The sequence below is a fragment of the Paramisgurnus dabryanus genome, chromosome 7, assembly GCF_030506205.2.
Source record: "Paramisgurnus dabryanus chromosome 7, PD_genome_1.1, whole genome shotgun sequence".
Taxonomy (NCBI): Eukaryota; Metazoa; Chordata; class Actinopteri; order Cypriniformes; family Cobitidae; genus Paramisgurnus; species Paramisgurnus dabryanus.
In genome coordinates, this window is record NC_133343.1 from 25,090,636 (window position 1) to 25,113,642 (window position 23,007).

A 23,007-nucleotide genomic window follows, 5' to 3' on the forward strand; every position below is an offset into this window, starting at 1 on the left:
TAACGACGTCACTGAGTACTTTAATGACTTTGATCCTGAACGCCCCCTGCTGGCGTGCGCGCGGCACTGAAGTTTCCTGTTGAATTTCCCTGTAGAGCGCAACAGGAACTCCAGCTCAAGCTCCGGGCCCGCGACAACATTTACTACGGGCAACATTCCTCCGCAAACTCCCTCAGCAATTCCAAACTTCAGCGGATTAACCGACGAAAACGACTTCGAGAGTTCTCCCTCACCCTCCGCAGGCTTCAAAATCACAACACAAAATGCACGCTTGACTAGCTGGAGCGGATAGTTTGTCCTGGAAAACTCAAGTAAAGGGTGGGTAAAGCGGAGCCGTGACTTACTTTCATTCTGGGTGTTGTCTTTTTTACATACAGTTTATTTGTCGTAACTTTTAAACAGTCGGCTTTCGGGTAAGTTAGTTTTGTTGTGAATGGGATTTTTATATGACACAAGCGGTGTTTTTTTCATTCCTTTCATTTGTTTGAAGTTTTGTGGCTGAGGTGGGCCTGGACACACGAATGCGCGTGAGTAAACGCAACATACATTCCAAACCGTGAGGGCTCGACGCGACAAACTAAAACGCCCCTATTATTAAAGCTTTATATATTACATTTATATTACACAGACTTAGTTTACTATTTTGGGAGCGTTGTTGTTTGTCGCCTGCTTGCTTGTAGCGTAGTTGTAGTGTAATTTGCACAGTTTTACTGAAATTGTAGGAAACACTCTTGGGTAGTAGTGTTACTGTTATATACAGTTGTATGTTTTAGAAGCATAGCGTTGCAATTTGTGCCAAATATATTTATTACTTCTATAATGATGTCTGTCTCCTAATATTAAATTGTTTATACACGTTTTATGTTTTTAGAAATGGCCTTTTGTAAAAACTTGAAAGTTATTTAATGCTAGTTGATCAACCTCTAACCATAACAACCAACTTAAGTCAATCATAGCAAAGTGAACAGTGTTCATCAAAACACTGTTGGTTTGTTTCCTCAAAAGAGATTAAGATTAATCATGGATGAACAGATTTGTCAGGGGTGGTTCAGTCTATATCTCTGATACCACCCTTTATGATCTCAGTCAACCTTCCCCTCTTATCCAGCTCTTGTCTGGACTGAAAATGAAGACATCATTCACAATTTTGGGACATTGGGATTTGTGGATTAGACAGGACATTCATGAAGTCCACACCCCTGTGAGATGCTGATAATGCTGTTGTAGGAATTTGTTTGTTTCTCTTAAACTTTTTGATTTAAACCGATCATCTAAATTGGTTTTGAAGGACGCAAATAGAGACACTTTGATTTACTTTAATGTAATAACCTAATGTTCATCGCCCCATGACGTACAGTATGCATGGCAGTGCAAGGTAGTTTAAAGTGTTAAAATGATTTGTATCTGTGGCAAAGCAGTGCAGGGTTCTTGTTATGCATTTTGTACTACCAAGGCCGCTACGAGGAAGGTGTGACTGCCTACACGCTGAAAATGTTTGCAACAAACTAAGTGTGAACATTTCGAAAAGATGGCAACATGTCTGTGCCACATGTGTTAAAGGCATAACATTTTTTTGCAAACTGTGATATTGATCAGTCCACTGGTCGACAGCTAGGTCACAATTGTGCTGAATGTAGATTTCCTAGTTATGTAGCAAAATGTTTAGTCTCTTTAGTGAGCAGCTATCACCAGTGCAGATGCAGTCAGTTAAACAACTGATGGTAAAAGATCACAAGTGTGACCTTAAAGTGGCCATAAATAAAAAAGGCGAACTTTTTATCAGAACGATAAGAGATGTGCTTCCTCTGCATTAACTGACACAATACTAAAGGGTTGTGGAAGGTTCCCAGGCTAATGTTATGTGTTTGCTAAAGTTTTCTGAGTGTCTTTATAACTTTATTCTGACTCTGAGGCTGTTTCTAACTGGTATTAAGATGCGTTTTGGTCGATCGGATCACAAGTGGACAAGAGAGACATCACATTTACACCTGGTACTTTAATCCGTCTCTTTTGTTCACTTTCGACCACTTCTCTCCTGATTACAGAGGGCGTCTGTGGGCGATAGGGATGTAAAATTCTGAGAATTTTCAAGGCTGGAAACTTTACATGGGAATTAAGAGGAATATATGGGAATTAACAGAAATGAATGGGAATAAACAAGGGAATTTGAAAAAAGGGCGGAGTTGCCTATTACAGGGAACTTAAAGAGCACCTATTGTCAAATTCACGTTTTTACATTTTCTTTGGTGTGTAAGTGTGTATTAGTACTAGGTCTGTCACTTTTAAGAAAAATCAAATTCGAACGGATATCTAGGCACCAAACCCCCCGCCCCAGCGCATCAAAAACACACCGTAATTCAATCACAAAATTATTAACAGTGACAGTCATAAACTGGGCTGTCTGGATTACCTTTTTCCTTAATGTTTGAAACAGAGATATCATGTTATGTATAAAAAATTTATATATAAAACAGTGTTTCCCATACGTTGATTTATTCGTGGCGCACCGCCACAGAATCAGCGCTGGCCGCCACAAATAGATTTTTCATGATCCCCATTTACATTTATATTTTACTGTTTAAAAACGTCTTAATTCATTGTTGCAAGCACCCAGCGCGCCCTCCCTTTCTATGTTGCATGCAGCGCGCAGCGCGCGCCCCTCTCTCTCTCTCTCTCTCTCTCTCTCTCTCTCTCTCTCTCTCTCTCTCTCTCTCTCTCTCTCTCTCTCTCTCTCTCTCTCTCTCATGAGCGTGAAAAGGTGGCGGTGTTTCAATGTCCGTTCCTCTGTATACTGTACTTTCTTTTTCGCGTAAACGTCAACAGTCACAGATTTTACTGACAGAGAAGACGGCGATGACTTGACGAAAGGTTAGCATTAGTGTTTCCCACACACACCCGTTCTCTCCCTCGCTATAATGCGATATGCCTGCGCACGTGTTTTGTAGTAACTTTGTGTAACAGTTACTGTGTATTCTCTCATATTTCCGAATATGCACCCAATTGTCTGCGCTATACGCGACAATAAAACTCGCATTTAAATAAAAAGGGGCTCATAACAAGACATTGATGAGAAGAGCAATGTAAATGTATGGTGATTTATATACCAGCTGTAAACATACGGGTACGTTTCGTAATTTTATGTTATTTTGCGGTTTTCTTTCAAATATAAAAGCGCTTAAGCATTTACTTGTATTCTAGGCGAAAAAAACAAGTCAGTGGCAAGTCAGTTCCTGAATAACACGACACAAACTTTAAAAAGTCAAATTCACTTCTCAGAGGCACAGAACTGTTCCTGAAACTGACGTTCTACCCAAACTGAAATTAAACACAGTGTTTCGAGTTTTTCTCGTCTGTGTCATGTTGATATCAAGAAGCAACGTGCACATGACGACGAGAGAGGTGACCTGCTGCGCAATCGAGTTACCCCTCCCACTTCTGAATGTTTAACTGAGATTTCTAATCCCGTCCGAATTGACCATCAATATTACAGACGTCCTGTGGTAAAATTACATTACGCCATCTACAACCGTAAAACTAATCCCATCCGAATAGGGCTATAGTCTGCTCATTTTATGTCTGACAACAGAACTGATAATATGTAAATAATAGCAATCAGTTGTGTTAAAATGCAATATAACGTGACAGATCAAAGAGTAGAAGTGAAACATATTTAAGGTGCCAACACTCGATCAAACCGGATCAAAAGCAAACACGTGATGACGTCACATATATGCTAATTAGAGTGTGACGTCATTGCCGCCACAAGTCTCTCAAAATCCTGTGGGAAACACTGTAAAAAAATGATTCAGACCAGTTACAAACAATAACGTGACAACTTACAGTAAACAGCAGCAGGAGTATAGGAGCCCAAACGGAATTCGCGCCCACAGATTTTGGCTGAAAACTCCGCGGAATTCTGCGGATGTAATGCCCGTCATTGACGAGAACACATATCCCGTGCTTGAGCGTGTTTGTGAGAAGTAATCTCACTGACAACAAGCACACATACATAGCCTATCCCGCGCAGTTGTGAGCCGTCAGTGACAAGTACATTAACCCTGCGCGTGCTTTTTGCTCGCCCGTTTTTAGAGAGCACAAACCCTTTGATACTTGAGATGAAATTAAACTTACCGCTGAGTTAAGCAGATCTCACTTGACTCTGTCATCTATGTGACGCGCGACAGTCAGCACATGATCATTTCAAATCCGTTTATATGACAAATGCTGTTGTTGTGTAATATAAAGTTTACATTGCGTTGTAAAAATGATGAAATTATCTTCATACATGCTCATTTCATAATGCGAACGTATGAACGCAAGTTTTTTATTCTGCTATAACGTTTACTTATAGCACTGTTAAATATGTCATTTTATATACAACTATAATTCTATCTTGAAATGCACATTAGGTTCATGTTGGTCCAATTTGATTTCCTCTCTTGCGCACATGTCGTCGTGGGTCTCACTCTCAGCCTCCTTCCCATTACGAGGTGTTAGACTGTAAAAAATGCGCTTTTCGATTCTCGATTCAATTTTCGATTCTGGTTCTCGGGCCAGTTTTTATTCTCGATTCAACTCAATGATAATAGATTTAATACAAATACTATATTAATAAAAAGAACAGTGAACAGCAGGTTACAAGTGGGAAATTAATCAAATCGATGAAGCACCTGAAACCATGAATGAATGACAGGCTTGCCTCTCGCTCCTTGGTAACATCGCGCAAGGCAAAAAAGAGGGTGACATCTAGTGAAGAAAACTAGTTATTCGATTAACGTAAATCTTTCGTTCAATGTTTGCAGAAATAAATATGAAAGAAAAAATCGATTCTGCTCTTTGAGAATCGATTCTGAATTGACCACGTTTAAAAAAAAAACGATTAATCGAAAAACCGCAGTTGAATTTCTACCCTGCACATTTCTCAGCACACTGCTTACTGAAGGCCACACCCCCTGCATGTATTTGCATTCTTCCATAACATGCACAGATCATTTCTTGAATCCTGCACAGCACACAAAATCATTTCAAAATGTCCATCTTTGCATGTATTCATGTTAATTATATAAATTTACCAAAACATCCTTGTGTAAGCTAGTGTGCAACAACATTATACCATTGTAAATACAAATACACTGACTGAGAAAACATTTAGGTGAGAAAATAAAAAGGTAGTGTCTAAAAATGAACCTCTCCCACACCCACGATCTAAAAAAACCTCTATGTATCACTTAATGGGAGGATTTCCCTCCATTTTCCAGGATTTGACTACCACAGAAGCCACATTTGCTGCATTTGAGCTCAAGGACTTATCGTTAAGTAAGTTTTGATGATAACAGTTGGAAACATTTGATCAATGTTATTATAGTGTAACTAGCAAACACCAAAATGTGTTTATACAGTAGCTAGCTACCTAGCTAGCCAGTAAACTCATACAGAAGTACATACAGAATTGTGGATCCGTGTTAATGTAGACGATTTTTACAGCGTTGCCGTGTGTACATGATGGTTTTTGAAAGCGCAAAGAAAAAAACCTTTCAGTTTTAATGGTTAACATGTAAACGTGTATAGATTGTTGCTAGTGTGGGTTTTTTTTGTAATATATTGGTCCCTGTATATGACTCAACTTCCTTCAATGTAGTGTGCTTAACTATTTGCATTCTTTTAATCTCTCATTTGGCAAAAATTGCATATCTGATTGCATAGATCAGGGTAATAGTCTAGATATGTATAACAAATTTAATCTCCTCAGCCACACCCCCATCCATAAAAGGGTGCTTGATCTTAATCTACCCAAAAGAGAAATATTTAGATGTGCATTTTTGCAGGGGCATGACTAGGCTTGTGAAGAAATCGACTGCTTTACTTGCTGTCGTCCTCTAGTTACTTTGACACTTTGTCAGGGGTTATTTAGCCAAATGTTGTGGTTTACTTCTCAGTGTGTGACCAGGATGAATGAGATTTCTGCTTGCACATCAGCATTTTTAAATGTGTCATCTGAACATCAATTTAAGAACCGTATGGAGTATTAAAAAAGGAACGATGGCCAGCTGTCTCAAGGCGACTTCCCCTTTGCTTAACAGCAGAAAAAAAATGGCTTTGTGGTTTGTGTTCAGAAGTGTATGACTGAATTCTTATGTCACGTAAGGAGTACAAGTACATGTTTGGTGCAAGGAAACTACTGTGAAAAGTACTAGATTACGTCATCAGAAGCTGTATTTGTCTTTGACAGAAAACCACAAGACCGAGCTTTGATGTTTTTCTAACCCTCTAACATTCCTGCTTCCTGCTGAGATGAATTATAGATACTTACCTGCAGGGATTCCTGCTTTAAATTCACCTATTTTGGAAATTTATGGAAATAGTTTTACTCTGTTTGAAGATGCCATTGCTGACAGGATTGCTTGGCTACCTGTTTATGAATATGTATCTTGTGCAAGTAGAGGTGTTACAGGTTAGGGCTGCATGATTAATCAAAAAAGAATCACAATCTCGATTCATACATAAATGCGATCTTCATTTTAAATGACGGCGATTCACTTGCATATACAGTATTTCCCTGTATTTAAATGCTGCATTCACGTGTTCACGTATTTACATTACAATCAAATATGCTATTATATCAGTCAAACCTGCTAACACACTCATACAGGGTAAAACCAAACCCTTTTAATTCACCAATCAGACCCAATCGTTTCTCTCCTCTCTCATCTCATTTGCGGCGTTCCGCTGTCACTCGCGTGACGTATAACAAGGTGGCAGACCTAAACACAGTTGTTTACTTGGTGGATTTGGAGCGGCAATTTTCACAAAAAAAGAGAGGATAAACGAGCGCCATTGTGGAAAATCCTGGTGGCGATGGAGAAGGTGACAATGCAACGACCTTGTTTCCGAAAGAAGGCAAGGAAATTACTTGCCTCTGGACGTTTCTAAATCGGAAGGCTGCAGCCTCCGGAGGTCGCATATGCAGGCTGCATACGTCATCAAGCCTGGTTCATTTGAGTTAACGGAGCATTACATTCGCAAATGATAAACATACTACAACAATTTATGATAAACTTAAATAGTAGTCAACTTTATAATGTTATTTGTTAATATTCTGAAATTAGACAATTTTTATGATGCGCATCTTAGAAATGTGACCTCCAGAGGCCGCAGCCTTCAGATGGAGAAACGGCCTCTGTGTTACGCCACAAGTTCCCCATTAGAAAGGGTTTTTAGCACGATAGGAACATTGTAAAATGTCTGCGTTTCTCTCTGATAGATTAAAATGTTGATCAATTAGTCTTTTAAAGGGTTTAGTGTTTTTAAACTGTTTCACCAGATCTCATTGTGTCACCTTTAAGTCACTGTTGCTTTAAGATCGCAGCTGCTCGGACAAATGCTTTTGGCAATCGCAGCTGTCTAGCAATGTGTGTATGTGTGTGTGTGATAACGTGACTTTATTGCTTGAGGGATGGTTTGTTGTTGTTGATAGCCTGAAGTGGTTTAATCTCTGTTCTGCTCCTTTTGACTGTTTCCTGCAGTCCGTCGCTTCCTGATCCTTTGCCTCCTTCTGCTTTTGTCTACTGTTCGCTTCCTCTCTCTTTCTCTCTCACTATCTGTCTCTCACACTCGGGACTCTCTGTGGTCCCTGGTTTTAGGCCTTTACACCTGGTATTAAACAGCGCCTATTATATTGCCAAAAACAACGATATTGTGTGTAATTGGTTTATGATTCATTATTTTCCACATATCGTACATTATTGTTGCTCTTCTATGCCCTGCCTCCCTGAAATGCATTGATTTTGTACAAAACTCATCTTTCTGAAAAGCACAGTGTACTCCGATTGATCAGCTAACCAGAACGTTGCGATTGGCCTGAATACCTCTGATTCGGGGCTTATCTTCCAAACATGGTAAGGAGCGCCCTTACCATGTTTGGGAGATAAGCTCCCAATGCAATACTGACAATATCATCTTTACTACCTTATCAATACGAGCCGAATCTGATCAAGAAAATGCAGATCGATCAACTTTACAAGCGCGGCTTTAGCAGAAGGTAACAGATTGGTAAGGTAAGGATTACTAAAACTTTAAAGGGACTGTAAGTAGGATTTTAAGTGTTTTATTAATCAAAATCAATGTCTTTATTCATAAATATGTCCTCATTGGTGTCAAATGACCTCTGCCAATGAAATTACTTTTCTTTGTAAGCTTAGTATTTCTTATCTTTATTAACGTTGAACGGGAGGCTTCCATGTCACGCATTTGGAAAAGCGAGGTGCTAGAGAGCACTATTCGTTTGAATGCAAAATACAATTTCACCACTAGATGGGGGTAAATCCTACTTGCTGTCCCTTTAAAACCATGTGATGCATTTGTGATCGTAGAAACGACAAACAGTTTTATGACATTTTATAGGCGGTTTAATCGGACGGATGTGTGGCCAAGCGATACGCGTCTGGTCTGAACTTTACTTCCGGTTTTAGATTTTTTTATGGTTTGACTAGCTGCTAAACTGAACTCTTATACAAATATCTCGTCGAAAATAACGAATGTTTTGGTTTCCTAGGTAATCTACGTGTTGTTTATTTTGCTTGTTATATAAATACACTACGTTTAAAGTACTTTGTTGTTATTTATTCTTAGCGAAGTTTACCGGAAGTTACGTGTTCACCACGAAAGCCGCTTGTTTATGTTGTTACTGCTGAAACCATCTATAAAATACATTAATTTATCATAAATTCTGTGTAATTAAACCTCAGAAAGGTTTGGCTACCAATCAACATCACTATTTTATAATGTTCTGTTTTATTTAATGCTTGGGATTGTTTTATGTTATGAATTTTGTTTAGTGGTAGGGCGAGGCACACCATAAAGTTTGAGAACCACTAGTTTACACTCTTCACAATGTGAACATATAAATGCCTGAAACCCAGTATGTGTAATGTTGTTTATGACATGATGTTATTATTTAAAGAATGAATTAGAAAGTATAGACACGTCATCTTCAGTAGGGCTGCATGATATTTAAGAAAAATGCTATAACTTTTATTGTGCTATATAAGATAATGCTTTAAGTTTAAATTTATTAGAATATTTTTAAAACAAATAAAATAACACATACGTCTTACTTTTTTATTGTTTTATTGTTATTATCTTCCACACGTCAGAGCACACGCAATCACTCATTTATGTGCCATTGTCTTTGCTAAAACTTTGACTATACACAACCTGTTTAAATATTAAAATTTAATTTTAATCAAACTTTTGCGAAGTGCGCATCTGCAATATTTCAGTATATAGCGAAGCCCTAATCTCCCCTCTATTGCTTTCCATCATCTTCTGGTTTTCACAGCCAGATATTTCAGTATTTATCTGACTCCATCTTATCTGCAATAATCTGTTTAAGATCACATTAGCCCAGCTCCACTTCCTCAAGCATGCATTGTCTCTATTAATCTCTTGTCCTTTCAGTGTCCTGTCAGCCGTTTCTGTATCTCTGTCATCGATAATAAAACATGCCTTAGGTTTTGCACCAAAAGAGGAAGAGAAGAACCGAGGAGTAAGAGCGCAGATTTCTAATGTACTAGGAAACTTTCGTTTTGACAGTCAAGAGCTGTGAGGTGTGAAAAGCTGCCATCGTTAGGAAGAGAACAGTTTGTTTTAGATCTTATTTTTTCATGTCAGCTATAAAACTTTCGCTTGCTTGACTTTGTTGCCATGGTTTTATCAACATTTCCTTTGTGTGTGTTGAGGCTTGATATCAAAGCCGTGTAGAGAGACACTGCGCAGTATATGCTGTAAGTAGGCCTACCAGATACTGTCAGATATTATTTTTGGTGGTGTCCCACATTGTAGAAATAAATGAATTATTTTATTAAAGTATTAATTTAGGGGGAAAACACATTGCTGTTCTTGTTTTTGATACATTCATCACTTAAAGTAAAAAGGCAGGCCTAGCTCATTGGATTATGGGATACAGAATTCCTCGCCAAATGCTCTGTGGTGTTTTGGCAAACATGGTATTTCGTTTGGTTGCTTCAATTTGCATATGGTGCACAGCACATTTTCAAAAAGCATCACAAATGAAATGCTGTTTCAGACAGAGTGTGAGCCTGTTCTTGGATACATTTTAACTTTTTTTTTGTTTTACCTCCTTCTTCAGAGTCATGGCATCTACAGTGACTTTAGAAGATGCTCTGTCCAACGTGGACCTGCTGGAGGAGCTGCCGCTCCCAGATCAGCAGCCCTGCATTGAACCTCTTCCGTCCTCCCTTATTTACCAGGTAACACCTGACTGTAAATCTGCTCTTTATATTTAAATGTTAAACGCACATCATTTAAATGATGTATAAAACATACTGTATGCCCAGTACTGTATAAAATAATACAAAACTGCTAAACAGTGAAAAAAATGACTCTCTAAATCCAGATTTGGAATACCAAAGTTATAAATATCCTTTAAAAATTGTACATTTCTTACACTGCTTTACACTGTATGTTTCTACTATCCTAGCCCAACTTCAACACCAACTTTGAGGACCGCAATGCCTTCGTGACAGGCATAGCACGATACATCGAGCAGGCCACCGTCCACTCCAACATGGTAAGACCCTTTCAACCTTTCCACACAAAGTGGTTGTGTACATAACTCCGTTTTCACAGGCCGCCCTACTTTAAATTATTGCGTTGTTGGCTTAAACCTCAGCTTCATCAGAACTCTGACCCCAAATGCTCAAACCAGCCCTCTGGAAACCCTGCTAAAATCTGTCAGTGGCTTGAATGGTTTTAGGGCAGCCCATTAGATGTCTTCATTGTTCGCATCCACTGTGCTGATTCAAGAAACCTGGCCCGTCGGACTGTGCCGCTCTGAATAGGTTTTGTGTTGAATAGGAAACTACTATGGGCTTTATTAGCGAGAGGTAATCACTGTCAAGAAGTGCTTGGCATCAGTGAGGATTCATTGTTGGAGAAAGTACTGCATTGACACACTACCTCATTCAGGGGACCGCGAGTGAAATCTCAAACAGATTCTTTGAGAATTAAGTTTTTTTTTTTGAGAATACATTCTATGTAGTTTGGGTCTGTGCTTGACTTGTGTTTGTGCAAAAAGTGTATACGCATTCAATTATTTCATGATGGGATTTTGCTGTGTTATAGAATGAGATGTTGGAAGAAGGTCAGGAGTATGCCGTGATGCTTTACACATGGAGGAGCTGCTCAAGAGCCATTCCTCAGGTAATTAACCCACATCAAAGTCTCACCTCACACGATAGGCTCCTTACACCACAGACTCTTCCCCACAACTGCCTCACCTCACAATACAGTCTCCTTATGTCATACACTCCTAAAACGAATGTGTTAAAATAATACATCTTGTGTCTAGTTAAGAACAACACATCTAGTGTGTTGTCCTTAACTTAACAAATCTCTGTGTTGTTTTAACACATCTTGTGTTGTCCCTTCTATTTATTTGAACTCAAAATCAACACGAAATAACACATAATTTGTTAAAATTACACATAATGTGTTAAATAGGATAATACAAACAGTGTTAAAATTAACACATCTTTTCTTCGAGTGTAGGTTCCTCACGCAACAGGCTCTTTGCTCTTCAACTGCGTCACCTCACACTACCGGCTCCTCATGTCATAGGCTCCTTATGCCCCAGGCTTTTTGCCCTACAACTGCATCACCTCACACTACAGGCACCTCATGTCATAGGCTCCTCATGTCATAGGCTCCTCATGTCATAGGCTCCTCATGTCATAGGCTCCTCATGTCATAGGCTCCTCATGTCATAAGCCATGTTTCCATCCACATGTTTTTATCCGAATTAAGTGATATCGAATGAAAAATGCCTTATGGAAACAGTAAAATTCGATTGAATTTCATGAATATCGACTCAAAAGAAATACGTTCGATCTCATCGGATTTTATCTTGATCGATATGTGGCTTATGCGATAAACGCTGATGGAAACGTTATTTGCCGAATAAATAATGATTTGCGATTAAGGTTTAGGTCATTTTATGGTTGCAACCCACACACAAAACAAAGAAGAAAAAGTTTTAGGTCCGCTCTGGTGGCACACATGGCGTGTGTCAACAAAGTCATATGTAAGTGGACACACGACGAGACGAGATTCATTTAAAATTTAATTTACCAGAGAAAATAACGGCTATTTTAGAGCTGAAGATCTTTGCCCGAACCCGATGGGTTCGGTCGGATTCGGGCTTCATTTCTAACATTTTCAACGGGCTCGTGCTCCGCCTTTGCACGGTAAATGAGCGGTCAAGTTCAATCCTGCTGAATGCCCTATCAGTAAGCGCAGGACCACGCTGAAGCCATTTACAGTGGATTTAATAATTTCCTCAACAAAAATGTAGCCTAATCATGGTGAGTAAAGGTTTTTTAATGTTTAACTAAATACATAATTTAGACAGAGGATATAGACTAATGTTGGCATGTCGAAGCAAATCCCACGGAACCTTTATCTTAATTTCGTTATTCTCAAATAACCATCTTATTCAGAATGTATTATCTTAATTTAATTCGTTAAGAAATTATTGTTTTTATTGGCATGTTGGCCTATTTATAATTTATTGCATATGCCTATTAAGAACGAGATGTTAGTTACAGAATACAGATGACTTATTTTTTTTCTTTGTTTCAACTTCCAAGTGACGTGTAGCCCAGTTAGTCATTAATACATAATGTTAAAACATTTGTAAATTACTCATTCTTGATAAAAGCTGTTTGCGTGCGCACATTTAAATAATATCTGGCTGTAAACGGGTTCGGGCTTTTAAAAAGCTTTCAATCTAAATGTGCTTTCGGGTTCGGGCTGCATTCTGTCGGGCTCCGGTTATTTCAGGCCTAACTTTTAAGGCACGATTACAGCTCTATTTTAGATAGCAAAAATCTAAGAAATGCCATAATTTATTAGGAACTCGCAAAGGAAATGTCCAACAATGGTTATGACAAGACGTGGGACGTCCTCCGGAGTAAATGTAAGGTGCTCAAACAGCGATATGTGTTTAAAAAAAGAGAGTTATCTCGCAACGGTGCCAGAGGGAAAATAAAAGCAAATTCGACCTTGATGAGATGGGTCCTCGGCCAAAGAACCCTCGTAGTTTCATTGGCTTCCAATATTAACAGATCAGGAAAGATATTTGTCGTTCTCATTTACGTTAAGCATTGATCCGGACTATAATTTCACGTTAATGCCTCCGTTGTCGTCGGGCATTTACATGCATCTGCATAATCATAGCAATTTGATGTTAACGTCATTTTCTTATTATTATAGCTTGATATGTCGCTATCAGCTCAGCTGGCACATAAGCACTTATAACTTGTATGGCGCAACCCATTTTGTCTAGCAAAACTTTGTTCGCAAATGTTTGCTTAAATATTGTGCGATTCAGTGTGAAAATGAATGGAAACACCTTCAAATGTCTCAAATCAATTCGATATACCAATTTGATCGCAAAACAGCATGTGACGTCATTACGTACAGGTTTTTATTCGCTTTAAAGCCGTTGGATGGAAACACACTTTCACCCGCTTTATTCGCATACGTTTTTTTACCGAACTTCAGATAATTCGATTGACAAGTGGATGGAAACTTGGCTATAGGCTCCTCATGCCACAGGCTCCTCATGCCACAGGCTCTTTGCTCTACAACTGCGTCACCTCACGCTACAGTCTCCTCAAGTCATAGGTTCCTCACGCAACAGGCTCTTTGCTCTTCAACTGCTTCGCCTCACACTTCAGGCTCCTCATGCCACAGGCTCTTTGCCTTACAACTGCCTTACCTCACGCTACAGTCTCCTCATTTCATAGGCTCCTCACACCACAAGCTTTTTGCTCTTCAACTGCATCACCTCACACTACAGGCTCCTCATGTCATGGGCTTCTCACACACAGGCTCTTTGCTCTTCAACTGCGTCGCCTCACACTATAGGCTCCTCATGTCATAGGCTTCTCATGCCACAGGCTCTTTGCTCTTCAACTGCGTCGCCTCACACTACAGGCTCCTCATGTCATAGGCTCCTCATGCCACAGGCTCTTTGCTCTACAACTGCGTCGCCTCACGCTACAGTTTCCTCAAGTCATAGGTTCTTCACGCAACAGGCTCTTTGCTCTTCAACTGCGTCGCCTCACACTTCAGGCTCCTCATGTCATAGGCTCCTCATGTCATAGGCTCCTCATGTCATAGGCTCCTCATGTCATAGGCTCCTCATGCCACAGGCTTTTTGCTTTTCAACTGCATCACCTCACACTACAGGCTCCTCATGTCATAGGCTTCTCACACACAGGCTCTTTGCTCTACAACTGCGTCGCCTCACACTACAGGCTTTTCATGTCATAGGTTCCTCACGCAACAGGCTCTTTGCTCTTCAACTGCGTCGCCTCACACTACAGGCTCCTCATGTCATAGGCTCCTCATGCCACAGGCTCTTTGCTCTACAACTGCGTCGCCTCACGCTACAGTCTCCTCAAGTCATAGGTTCCTCACGCAACAGGCTCTTTGCTCTTCAACTGCGTCGCCTCACACTTCAGGCTCCTCATGTCATAGGCTCCTCACGCCACAGGCTCTTTGCTCTTCAACTGCGTCGCCTCACACTTCAGGCTCCTCATGCCACAGGCTCTTTGCCTTACAACTGCCTAACCTCACGCTACAGTCTCCTCATTTCATAGGCTCCTCACACCACAAGCTTTTTGCTCTTCATCTGCATCACCTCACACTACAGGCTCCTCATGTCATAGGCTTCTCACACACAGGCTCTTTGCTCTACAACTGCGTCGCCTCACACTACAGGCTTTTCATGTCATAGGTTCCTCACGCAACAGGCTCTTTGCTCTTCAACTGCGTCGCCTCACACTACAGGCTCCTCATGTCATAGGCTCCTCATGCCACAGGCTCTTTGCTCTACAACTGCGTCGCCTCACGCTACAGTCTCCTCAAGTCATAGGTTCCTCATGCAACAGGCTTTTTGCTCTTCAACTGCGTCGCCTCACACTACAGGCTCCTCATGTCATAGGCTCCTTATGCCACAGGCTTTTTGCCCTACAACTGCATCACCTCACACTACAGGCTCCTCATGTCATAGGCTCCTCATGTCATAGGCTCCTCATGTCATAGGCTCCTCATGTCATAGGCTCCTCATGTCATAGGCTCCTCATGTCATAGGCTCCTCATGTCATAGGCTCCTCATGTCATAGGCTCCTCATGTCATAGGCTCCTCATGCCACAAGCTCTTTGCTCTACAACTGCGTCACCTCACGTTACAGTCTCCTCAAGTCATAGGTTCCTCACGCAGCAGGCTCTTTGCTCTTCAACTGCGTCGCCTCACACTTCAGGCTCCTCATGTCATAGCCTCCTCATGCCATAGGCTCCTTATGCCACAGGCTTTTTGCCCTACAACTGCATCACCTCACACTACAGGCTCCTCATGTCATAGGCTCCTCATGTCATAGGCTCCTCATGTCATAGGCTCCTCATGTCATAGGCTCCTCATGTCATAGGCTCCTCATGTCATAGGCTCCTCATGCCACAGGCTCTTTGCTCTACAACTGCGTCACCTCACTTTACAGTCTCCTCAAGTCATAGGTTCCTCACGCAGCAGGCTCTTTGCTCTTCAACTGCGTCGCCTCACACTTCAGGCTCCTCATGTCATAGCCTCATCATGCCATAGGCTCCTCATGCCACAGGCTCTTTGCCTTACAACTGCCTAACCTCACGCTACAGTCTCCTCATTTCATAGGCTCCTCACACCACAAGCTTTTTGCTCTTCAACTGCATCACCTCACACTACAGGCTCCTCATGTCATAGGCTTCTCACACACAGGCTCTTTGCTCTACAACTGCGTCGCCTCACACTACAGGCTTTTCATGTCATAGGTTCCTCACGCAATAGGCTCTTTGATCTTCAACTTCGTCACCTCACACTAAGGGCTCATCATGTCATAGGTTCCTCACGCAACAGGCTCTTTGCTTTTCAACTGCGTCGCCTCGCACTACAGGCTCCTCATGTCATAGGCTCCTCACGCAACAGGCTCTTTACTCTTCAACAGCTTCACCTCACACTACAGGCGTCTCATGTCATGGGCTCCTCACGCCACAGACTGCCTACAACTCCCTACATCCCTACAACTGCGATTCATACTAATAATCTGATATCGATTCTAAATCGCAAAAGTGATATTGTGCACAGCTCTTGTATGTATTATGGCTCTTTGATCAGTAGGAAGTCCTTGTTAATCTAAAATCACTGAGTTTGAGTCGTTTATAACATGCATTTGAAAAGGCAACACTCGTCAAACGTAATCATTATAAATATTCTTTATTATTATAAAATACCTGAAAAGGTTTGATGAACAGTGATATAAATATGATTGTAGGCATTTTGTAGAGCTGCGAAAAGTAATACTTTTGGAGTGCATATTAAGATTTTGCATGAGTGTACTCTCTGGCGATTGGATGTAGTGACATTTCACCATAATTCATTGAGAAATATAGCAGGCAGAATCGCACGATTTATCGTCCCAGCCCTACTCACCTCATACTACAGGCTCCTCATGTCATCGGCTCTTTGCTCTACAAATGCCTTACATCACACCACAGGCTTTTCAAGTCATAGGCTGTTCACACCACAGGCCCCTCAAACCACAAGGTTTCAACCACCCAGCATTCTTAAAAAAAAAAGTCTACCACCATCATGAGTCACGACTTTTTGAGAGCTCTTACTGCAACCTGTTAAGTTTGAAAAGCAGCTATACTTATTTTCAAAAGTGCATTTTTTTTGATGTTCTCTGCTATGTTGACCTCTCTCAGGTGAAGTGTAATGAACAGCCCAACAGAGTGGAAATCTATGAGAAGACAGTGGAGGTGCTGGAGCCTGAAGTCACCAAACTGATGAACTTCATGTATTTTCAGGTAATGTGATCTCTGAAACTATGCCCTGGTTTTATAGTCACCGAAGTGCTGATGTTCTTTTTCACGTTCCTCTTTCAGCGAACAGCAATAGATCGCTTCTGTGGGGAAGTGCGACGCCTTTGTCACGCAGAGCGTAGGAAGGACTTTGTGTCTGAAGCCTATCTTCTTACACTGGGGAAGTTCATCAACATGTTTGCAGTGCTTGATGAACTTAAGAACATGAAGTGCAGTGTGAAAAATGACCATTCGGCCTACAAGAGGTAACCATGAAATGTTCCTGAACTGTGCTTTTGCCTTTAGTCCCTTCATTAGTGCCTCTAGATGGCAGTAAAGCTCTGTCTGGACTTTGCTGGTCAATTGTCTTCTGCATTTTTTGTGAGAAAATGTAGGTCAGATGATTTCATGTTGGATAGGTAATGGATTTAGATCCACATCTGAGTGAATTATATATCCATAATATGCACACAACAACCAATCTTATGTCAGTGTAATAAATTGGTTGATAGTTTAAATACAATATGGATTAGTACTGCTTACTTAGAAATCACTAATGGGTAAGTATATAAATAGTACTATTGGTAGCCTATATGTTTCGATTTAAAACATTATCAAAATTCTGTCACAGTTTCAAGAAAAGCAAAACGTAGCAGGAATATTTTTTTCCCTGAGGCTGATAATTTTTGTGGATGCATTCTGTGCAGTGTTATAATGTCATGTGCTTAGTGTTGTATTTTTGCTCTTACATTTACACACATACAAACATTATACCCTATATTGGGAACTGAACCCATGACCTTGCTGTTGCTGGCGCTAATCTCTATTAATTGAGCTACAGAAACAAATTGTTAATTTGTATTTAGACTTATTTTCAGTCTCTTAATAAAAACAAGGATACTTGGGTCCACACTGTCTGTGTAAATTTATTTCAAAGACAAAATCAGAATCTAGATCTGTTTAGTCATTGTATTTACAAAGTTCCCAAGATAGTGGGTTTGTTTTATACTCTCTGCTCTTATCAGTTGTACATGGGTGTGTATCGCCAAGAATCTCGCGATCGGATCCGTATCACGGTGCATGTGGTGTGATATGTGGCGATAGTGTAAACAAAGACGATATATTGTTTTTTCCTGTTTTGGTTATATAATAGGATATAATTTTAGGAATGCTATCGATTAAGAACACCGCACCATATGCAAACCTTAGCAAAAATATGTGGCGCGCCCCTAAGCTAGTACTTCCTGTCACTGTTTTAAGTTCAGAGACAAGAAGAATGCTATCTAGTGTTTGGGATGTGAATTCCAAAACTGCCATGAATCTTGAATGGTTTAAAAAAAAATGCATTAACCAGGGGTTTAAGAAAATAAATTTAATTTTATTTCCTCCGTGGCTGACTTCCAAACTAGATGAAATGTCAAATTTCTCAACATTTTTCTCATTGCTTCCTTGCAGTCTTCCTTGCTTTCCATTTTACTTGTTTATTTCACTCTCTCTTTCTCTTTGTGCCCTAAATAACTGTTATAATTGGCAGTAATTACACATGCTGCTTGACCTGGTCATATTTTTTATGTCCTGCATTAATTACCACCTCATTCCATTTCTCGTTAATCTTTTGTCTGTTAGAGCTGCTCAGTTCCTGAGGAAAATGGCTGAGCCGTCCTCCATTCAGGAATCTCAGAACTTATCCATGTTCTTGGCTAACCACAACAAGATCACTCAGGTAAATCTGCATCATTTAATATATCAATGCATCTGGCAGATGGTTTATATAATTGACAAGGTCTTATACATTAGGGCGCACTCACATTATACCAAAATACACCAGAGCGCATTTGACCCCCAAAGCCTTCCCCCGCAAATGCCTGGTTCATTGGACTAGTGTGATCGCGATCGCTCCGTACCGTGCCTGCAAGAGCGTGGTTGTTCAAAAGGAGAAGCATCAATTGCGCCACTACTCACCTTCATCTGCCTTCGTAAAAACCTTTGTTTGCACGCAGCAGAGTTACGTAAATGTCTGAGCTGCACAAGCAACAGATCAACTAAGCAATATGATTGGCATGTGAGAGGGCTGTGTGTCGTCATGCCCCAAACAAAATAAAAAAGCACAGGCTTAACATTACGATGGACTCCAGTGTTAAGACAGCGCTTTACTTTAAGGGGCAGTAGCGAGGGGGGACAATCGTGCTTGGGCACCCTTAGATTGGTGGGTGACTGTTGTGTAGATATATAGATAGATGCCATGAACACAGTGCACTGTTCATTCACTATTTTATGTTAAAAAGCTCATACATGATTTCAGTTTAACATTATTTAAAATAAACCAAGGCTGTTGATTCTGTTTGCAATTTTAATATAACATCCTTGTGTTTTATGTGGCCTAAAGCAATTCCTGAAGACTATACATCAGTTATTGAGCCAGTGTGGCTTTATGAGGCAACTTAATGAACACAAATGCAGGCTGCTGTGCTTCAGACAAACTCTGTGTGTCTAAGTTATTGATAATAACTTGATATCTTTGTTTCAGTCCCTACAGCAACAGCTTGAGGTGATCAATGGATATGATGAGCTGTTGGCAGATATTGTCAACCTCTGCGTAGAGTACTATGAAAACAAGATGTACCTCACTCCCAGTGAGAAACACATGTTGCTCAAAGTAAGTTCATAATATTTATTTTATTGTATTTTATGTGTTATGTAATGTTGTACTGATGTATGTGAAGCCAGAGACAAATTTCTACTACGTGGACAATAAAGTAAAGTAGCGTAAGTAAAATTAACATTTCAAGCCTGTGCATTCTTAGTACCATCAGAGTGCTTTATTTGTACGGATAATTTTTCTAATTGACATATTCACTTGATTTTATTGCAGTGTCAGACATTGTTAGTTTTAAAGTCGTGAACTGACATCTGCTGTCTTGTAGGTAATGGGCTTTGGTCTCTATCTGATGGATGGAAACAACAGCAACATCTACAAATTGGATGCCAAGAAAAGAATCAACCTTACAAAGATTGACAAGTTTTTCAAGGTTTGTGTGTAGGGATGCTCTTGATTTGACAAAGTGAAGTATCTCTGACACTTGAAGAAAACAAAATTGCTTTTCTTACTGCAAACACAATGAAGCTGCGGTACGTGCCACCCAGACCACATTCAAAAGCAGTCAGAAATGCATGTGACCACAATGCATTCAAAGTGTAATTACCAATAGGTCCTGATATCACAACATAAAAGTATATTTAAAAGCAACCACATGTTGTATAACTTCCACACTGATGTGGTGATAAAATCAGATTGCCTTTCATTTCTAAGTAATCTAGCAGAGATCACAAAACACATTCAATGTATGTTAATACTGTGCAAACAGCAGTGTGTCTCAACTAACTACTTACGATGTTAATGAACAGATGTTGGGACTACAAATGAAAATTAGCCTGTATGGCTAGATTTGGCATATTTCATCCTCCTATGTATTGCATTGCTATTAATGTGCATTGTCCCATCTTAAATAAATGAATTATGTGCCGCCCCTACAGCAACTGCAGGTGGTGCCTCTGTTTGGTGACATGCAGATTGAACTGTCCCGCTACATCAAAACCAGTGCTCACTATGAGGAAAACAAGTCCAGGTGAGTGCCCTATAAGACGTGGTCTTTATCCTGTTAGATGCGTCTTTAAAAGGGAACGCTAAATCTGCAAATTACTTTAATGAACACAACTCTACTGTTTTGGTTTAATTCCCGTTCCTCTTTTTTTCTCTAGGTGGTCATGCACATCGACAGGCAGTAGTCCGCAGTATAATATCTGTGAGCAGATGATACAAATCCGTGATGACCACATGCGCTTCATTTCTGAGCTCGCCCGGTACAGCAACAGTGAGGCAAGTATTTTCTTCATTGACTGATGCCTCATTCACAGTGCACTGACTCATACTGCAGAGGTGTTGGCAGTGCGGTGATATGACTGTTACTTAATATGCCAAATAACTTGCTCTCACTAGGTTTGCTCATTAAAGATTTTGGTCATTTGTCCTGTGATTCAGTGACTGGCAAAACCAAATGGCCTTTTTAGCATCGCATTCACTCAATTATTTATCCATTTGTTAGGGTTGGATTGAAGCCAGACTTGAACTGAAACAAAGAAACCCTGCTGTGGCGGGTCGTAATCCTGGCTTAAGTCCCTTTCAAAATTACTAGTGTGAAACATTGCTTTATGCAGGGTGTGAAACAAGATAACACAGGGTTAAACTTAGTCTGAATAGCTCCACTGCTGATGTAGACAAGACCGACGTTATCATAATTTCTCCTGCTTCGGACTCAGTCTATAAGTTAACTCCTGTTAGTATTGCATTGTGACCGAATCTCTTAAACATGGCAAGAAGCGTCACATTTCCGGCTGACGTCAGAGGTATTCAGGCCAATCACAACGTACAGATTAGCTGGCCAATCAGGGACAGAGCTTTTCAAAATGATAAGTTTAGTACTAAATTCGTGTGTTTAAGGAAGAGAGTGAAATATGGAGCTGCAAAAATGTACGTTACGTGGAAAATAATGTGTTTTTTGAACCATAAACCATGTGAACACATTGTATTATACCAAATACACAAAATAACGTTGTTTTAAGCAAGAAATAGGTGCACTTTAATAAATTCTGATAAACTATGTTGCTCATTGTTATTCATGTTAGAAAATGCATTTACTAATGGTAAATGCATAAAATGAGGAGCTCAGATGCAAAACCCCTTTATATTTTGTATCTGTAAGTAGACCCTGTCTGACTAAGCTTGCGCTATTGAATGTGCACGTCAGGTGTGCGATACCTGTGAGTTGTCCTACATGCGACGTAGCGTGCATCGCATCTGTGCTCTTCAAATACAACCTTGTTGTAAAGCATTACAATGATCTTTGATCTATATTGCCTTAATCATTTTATTACAAAATAAAAATTAACATTTCTAATAAATGTGCACCAAAAAAGCAGAGCAATGAGGAAGTTCCTGCGTGACCGAAATGTTTGTTTGTGTTTTTTTAATGAGGACTCTATTTTCATCTCTTTGGCTCAATATTTTCCTGTAAAGTTAATGATCCTTCTTATTAGTAGCTATGAAACGAAATCTCAGAATCATACAGCTTAATGAGAATCTGATGCTGCAGTGCCAGCACCGCTATTTCCGAACGCATTTTGGCTTGTGTAAAAACATTAGTACGTGCAGCCAGGAATATTCATTAACTGTGGGAGGGCAAACAGCTCTCGCTTCATAGAAGATTCCCTTTTTTCACAGCCGATTGGTTTCACAGCTCAATCTCAGCAACTTTGAGCTTGCGGTCGATCAGAAACTCCTGTGGTCAGAATTCACAGTGATGAATATGGAAATGTGAGGGGGGTTGGCTGTCCTGGAATTGAAGCAATGTGACCGTAACACAGGCAGATGAGAAGGTATCATCATGTGGATGATATCTCACGCCTGTTGTTTGCAATGGCAGCTGTCTTATGGGGAGAAGAGGGGGTGGAAACTTTTCGTTCAGTAGGTGTCATAGATTTTGAAAGTTCTTGTGCATCAGAAGCACATCTGTGGGACGTTTCCTGTTTATTCGTTTGAAAATAGAGCTTCTGTATTTGTAGGAGGAAATCAAGTATAGCAGTGATCTAAAGAAGGCTTTTTGAAAACAAGGACCCCCAACTATGACAATCCCCATGCAATCAACCCCAAAAATATGTTGCTCAGCTAAAGCCATAATCGGCTGTTTTTTTTACATATATCATCTTTCGGCAAGTAAGACCATGCCGAAGGTGTCAATATGAAATTAATGATGATTGAAATCAAACTTTTCTCATCTAAAAATTCTATCAATACGTGTTTATGTCCAATTATTTTTTATAAATATTTATCTGTTTTATGTATAAAGACCCATATATTCTGAGTGAGAAATCAAATGTACAGGTAAAAAACATGAATTTATCACCTCATCTGTGAACATGGTTAGCTAGTTTCATAGCTCTCTGGATGGTGAAACAACATCTCCCATTGTTCATCTCTCCTTAATTATGTCATTAAAGAGAGAGTTCACCCAAAAATGAAAATTGTGTCTTCAT

General features: G+C 40.1%; 1 protein-coding gene across 1 annotated transcript in view; it reads left to right on the plus strand.

Moving 5' to 3' along the window:
* Positions 1 to 72: 72 nt before the first annotated feature.
* cyfip1 (cytoplasmic FMR1 interacting protein 1) overlaps positions 73 to 23,007 on the plus strand; it is a 56,238-nt gene continuing 33,303 nt past the window's right edge. Inside the window, exons 1-11 of the mRNA XM_065272711.2 lie at positions 73 to 318; positions 10,148 to 10,268; positions 10,499 to 10,588; positions 11,143 to 11,220; positions 16,822 to 16,923; positions 17,002 to 17,183; positions 18,544 to 18,640; positions 19,445 to 19,573; positions 19,842 to 19,946; positions 20,452 to 20,543; positions 20,677 to 20,794. Coding sequence (XP_065128783.1) covers positions 10,152 to 10,268; positions 10,499 to 10,588; positions 11,143 to 11,220; positions 16,822 to 16,923; positions 17,002 to 17,183; positions 18,544 to 18,640; positions 19,445 to 19,573; positions 19,842 to 19,946; positions 20,452 to 20,543; positions 20,677 to 20,794 — 1,110 coding nt within the window. The 5' untranslated portion in view covers positions 73 to 318; positions 10,148 to 10,151. The remainder of the gene's footprint in view (positions 319 to 10,147; positions 10,269 to 10,498; positions 10,589 to 11,142; positions 11,221 to 16,821; positions 16,924 to 17,001; positions 17,184 to 18,543; positions 18,641 to 19,444; positions 19,574 to 19,841; positions 19,947 to 20,451; positions 20,544 to 20,676; positions 20,795 to 23,007) is intronic.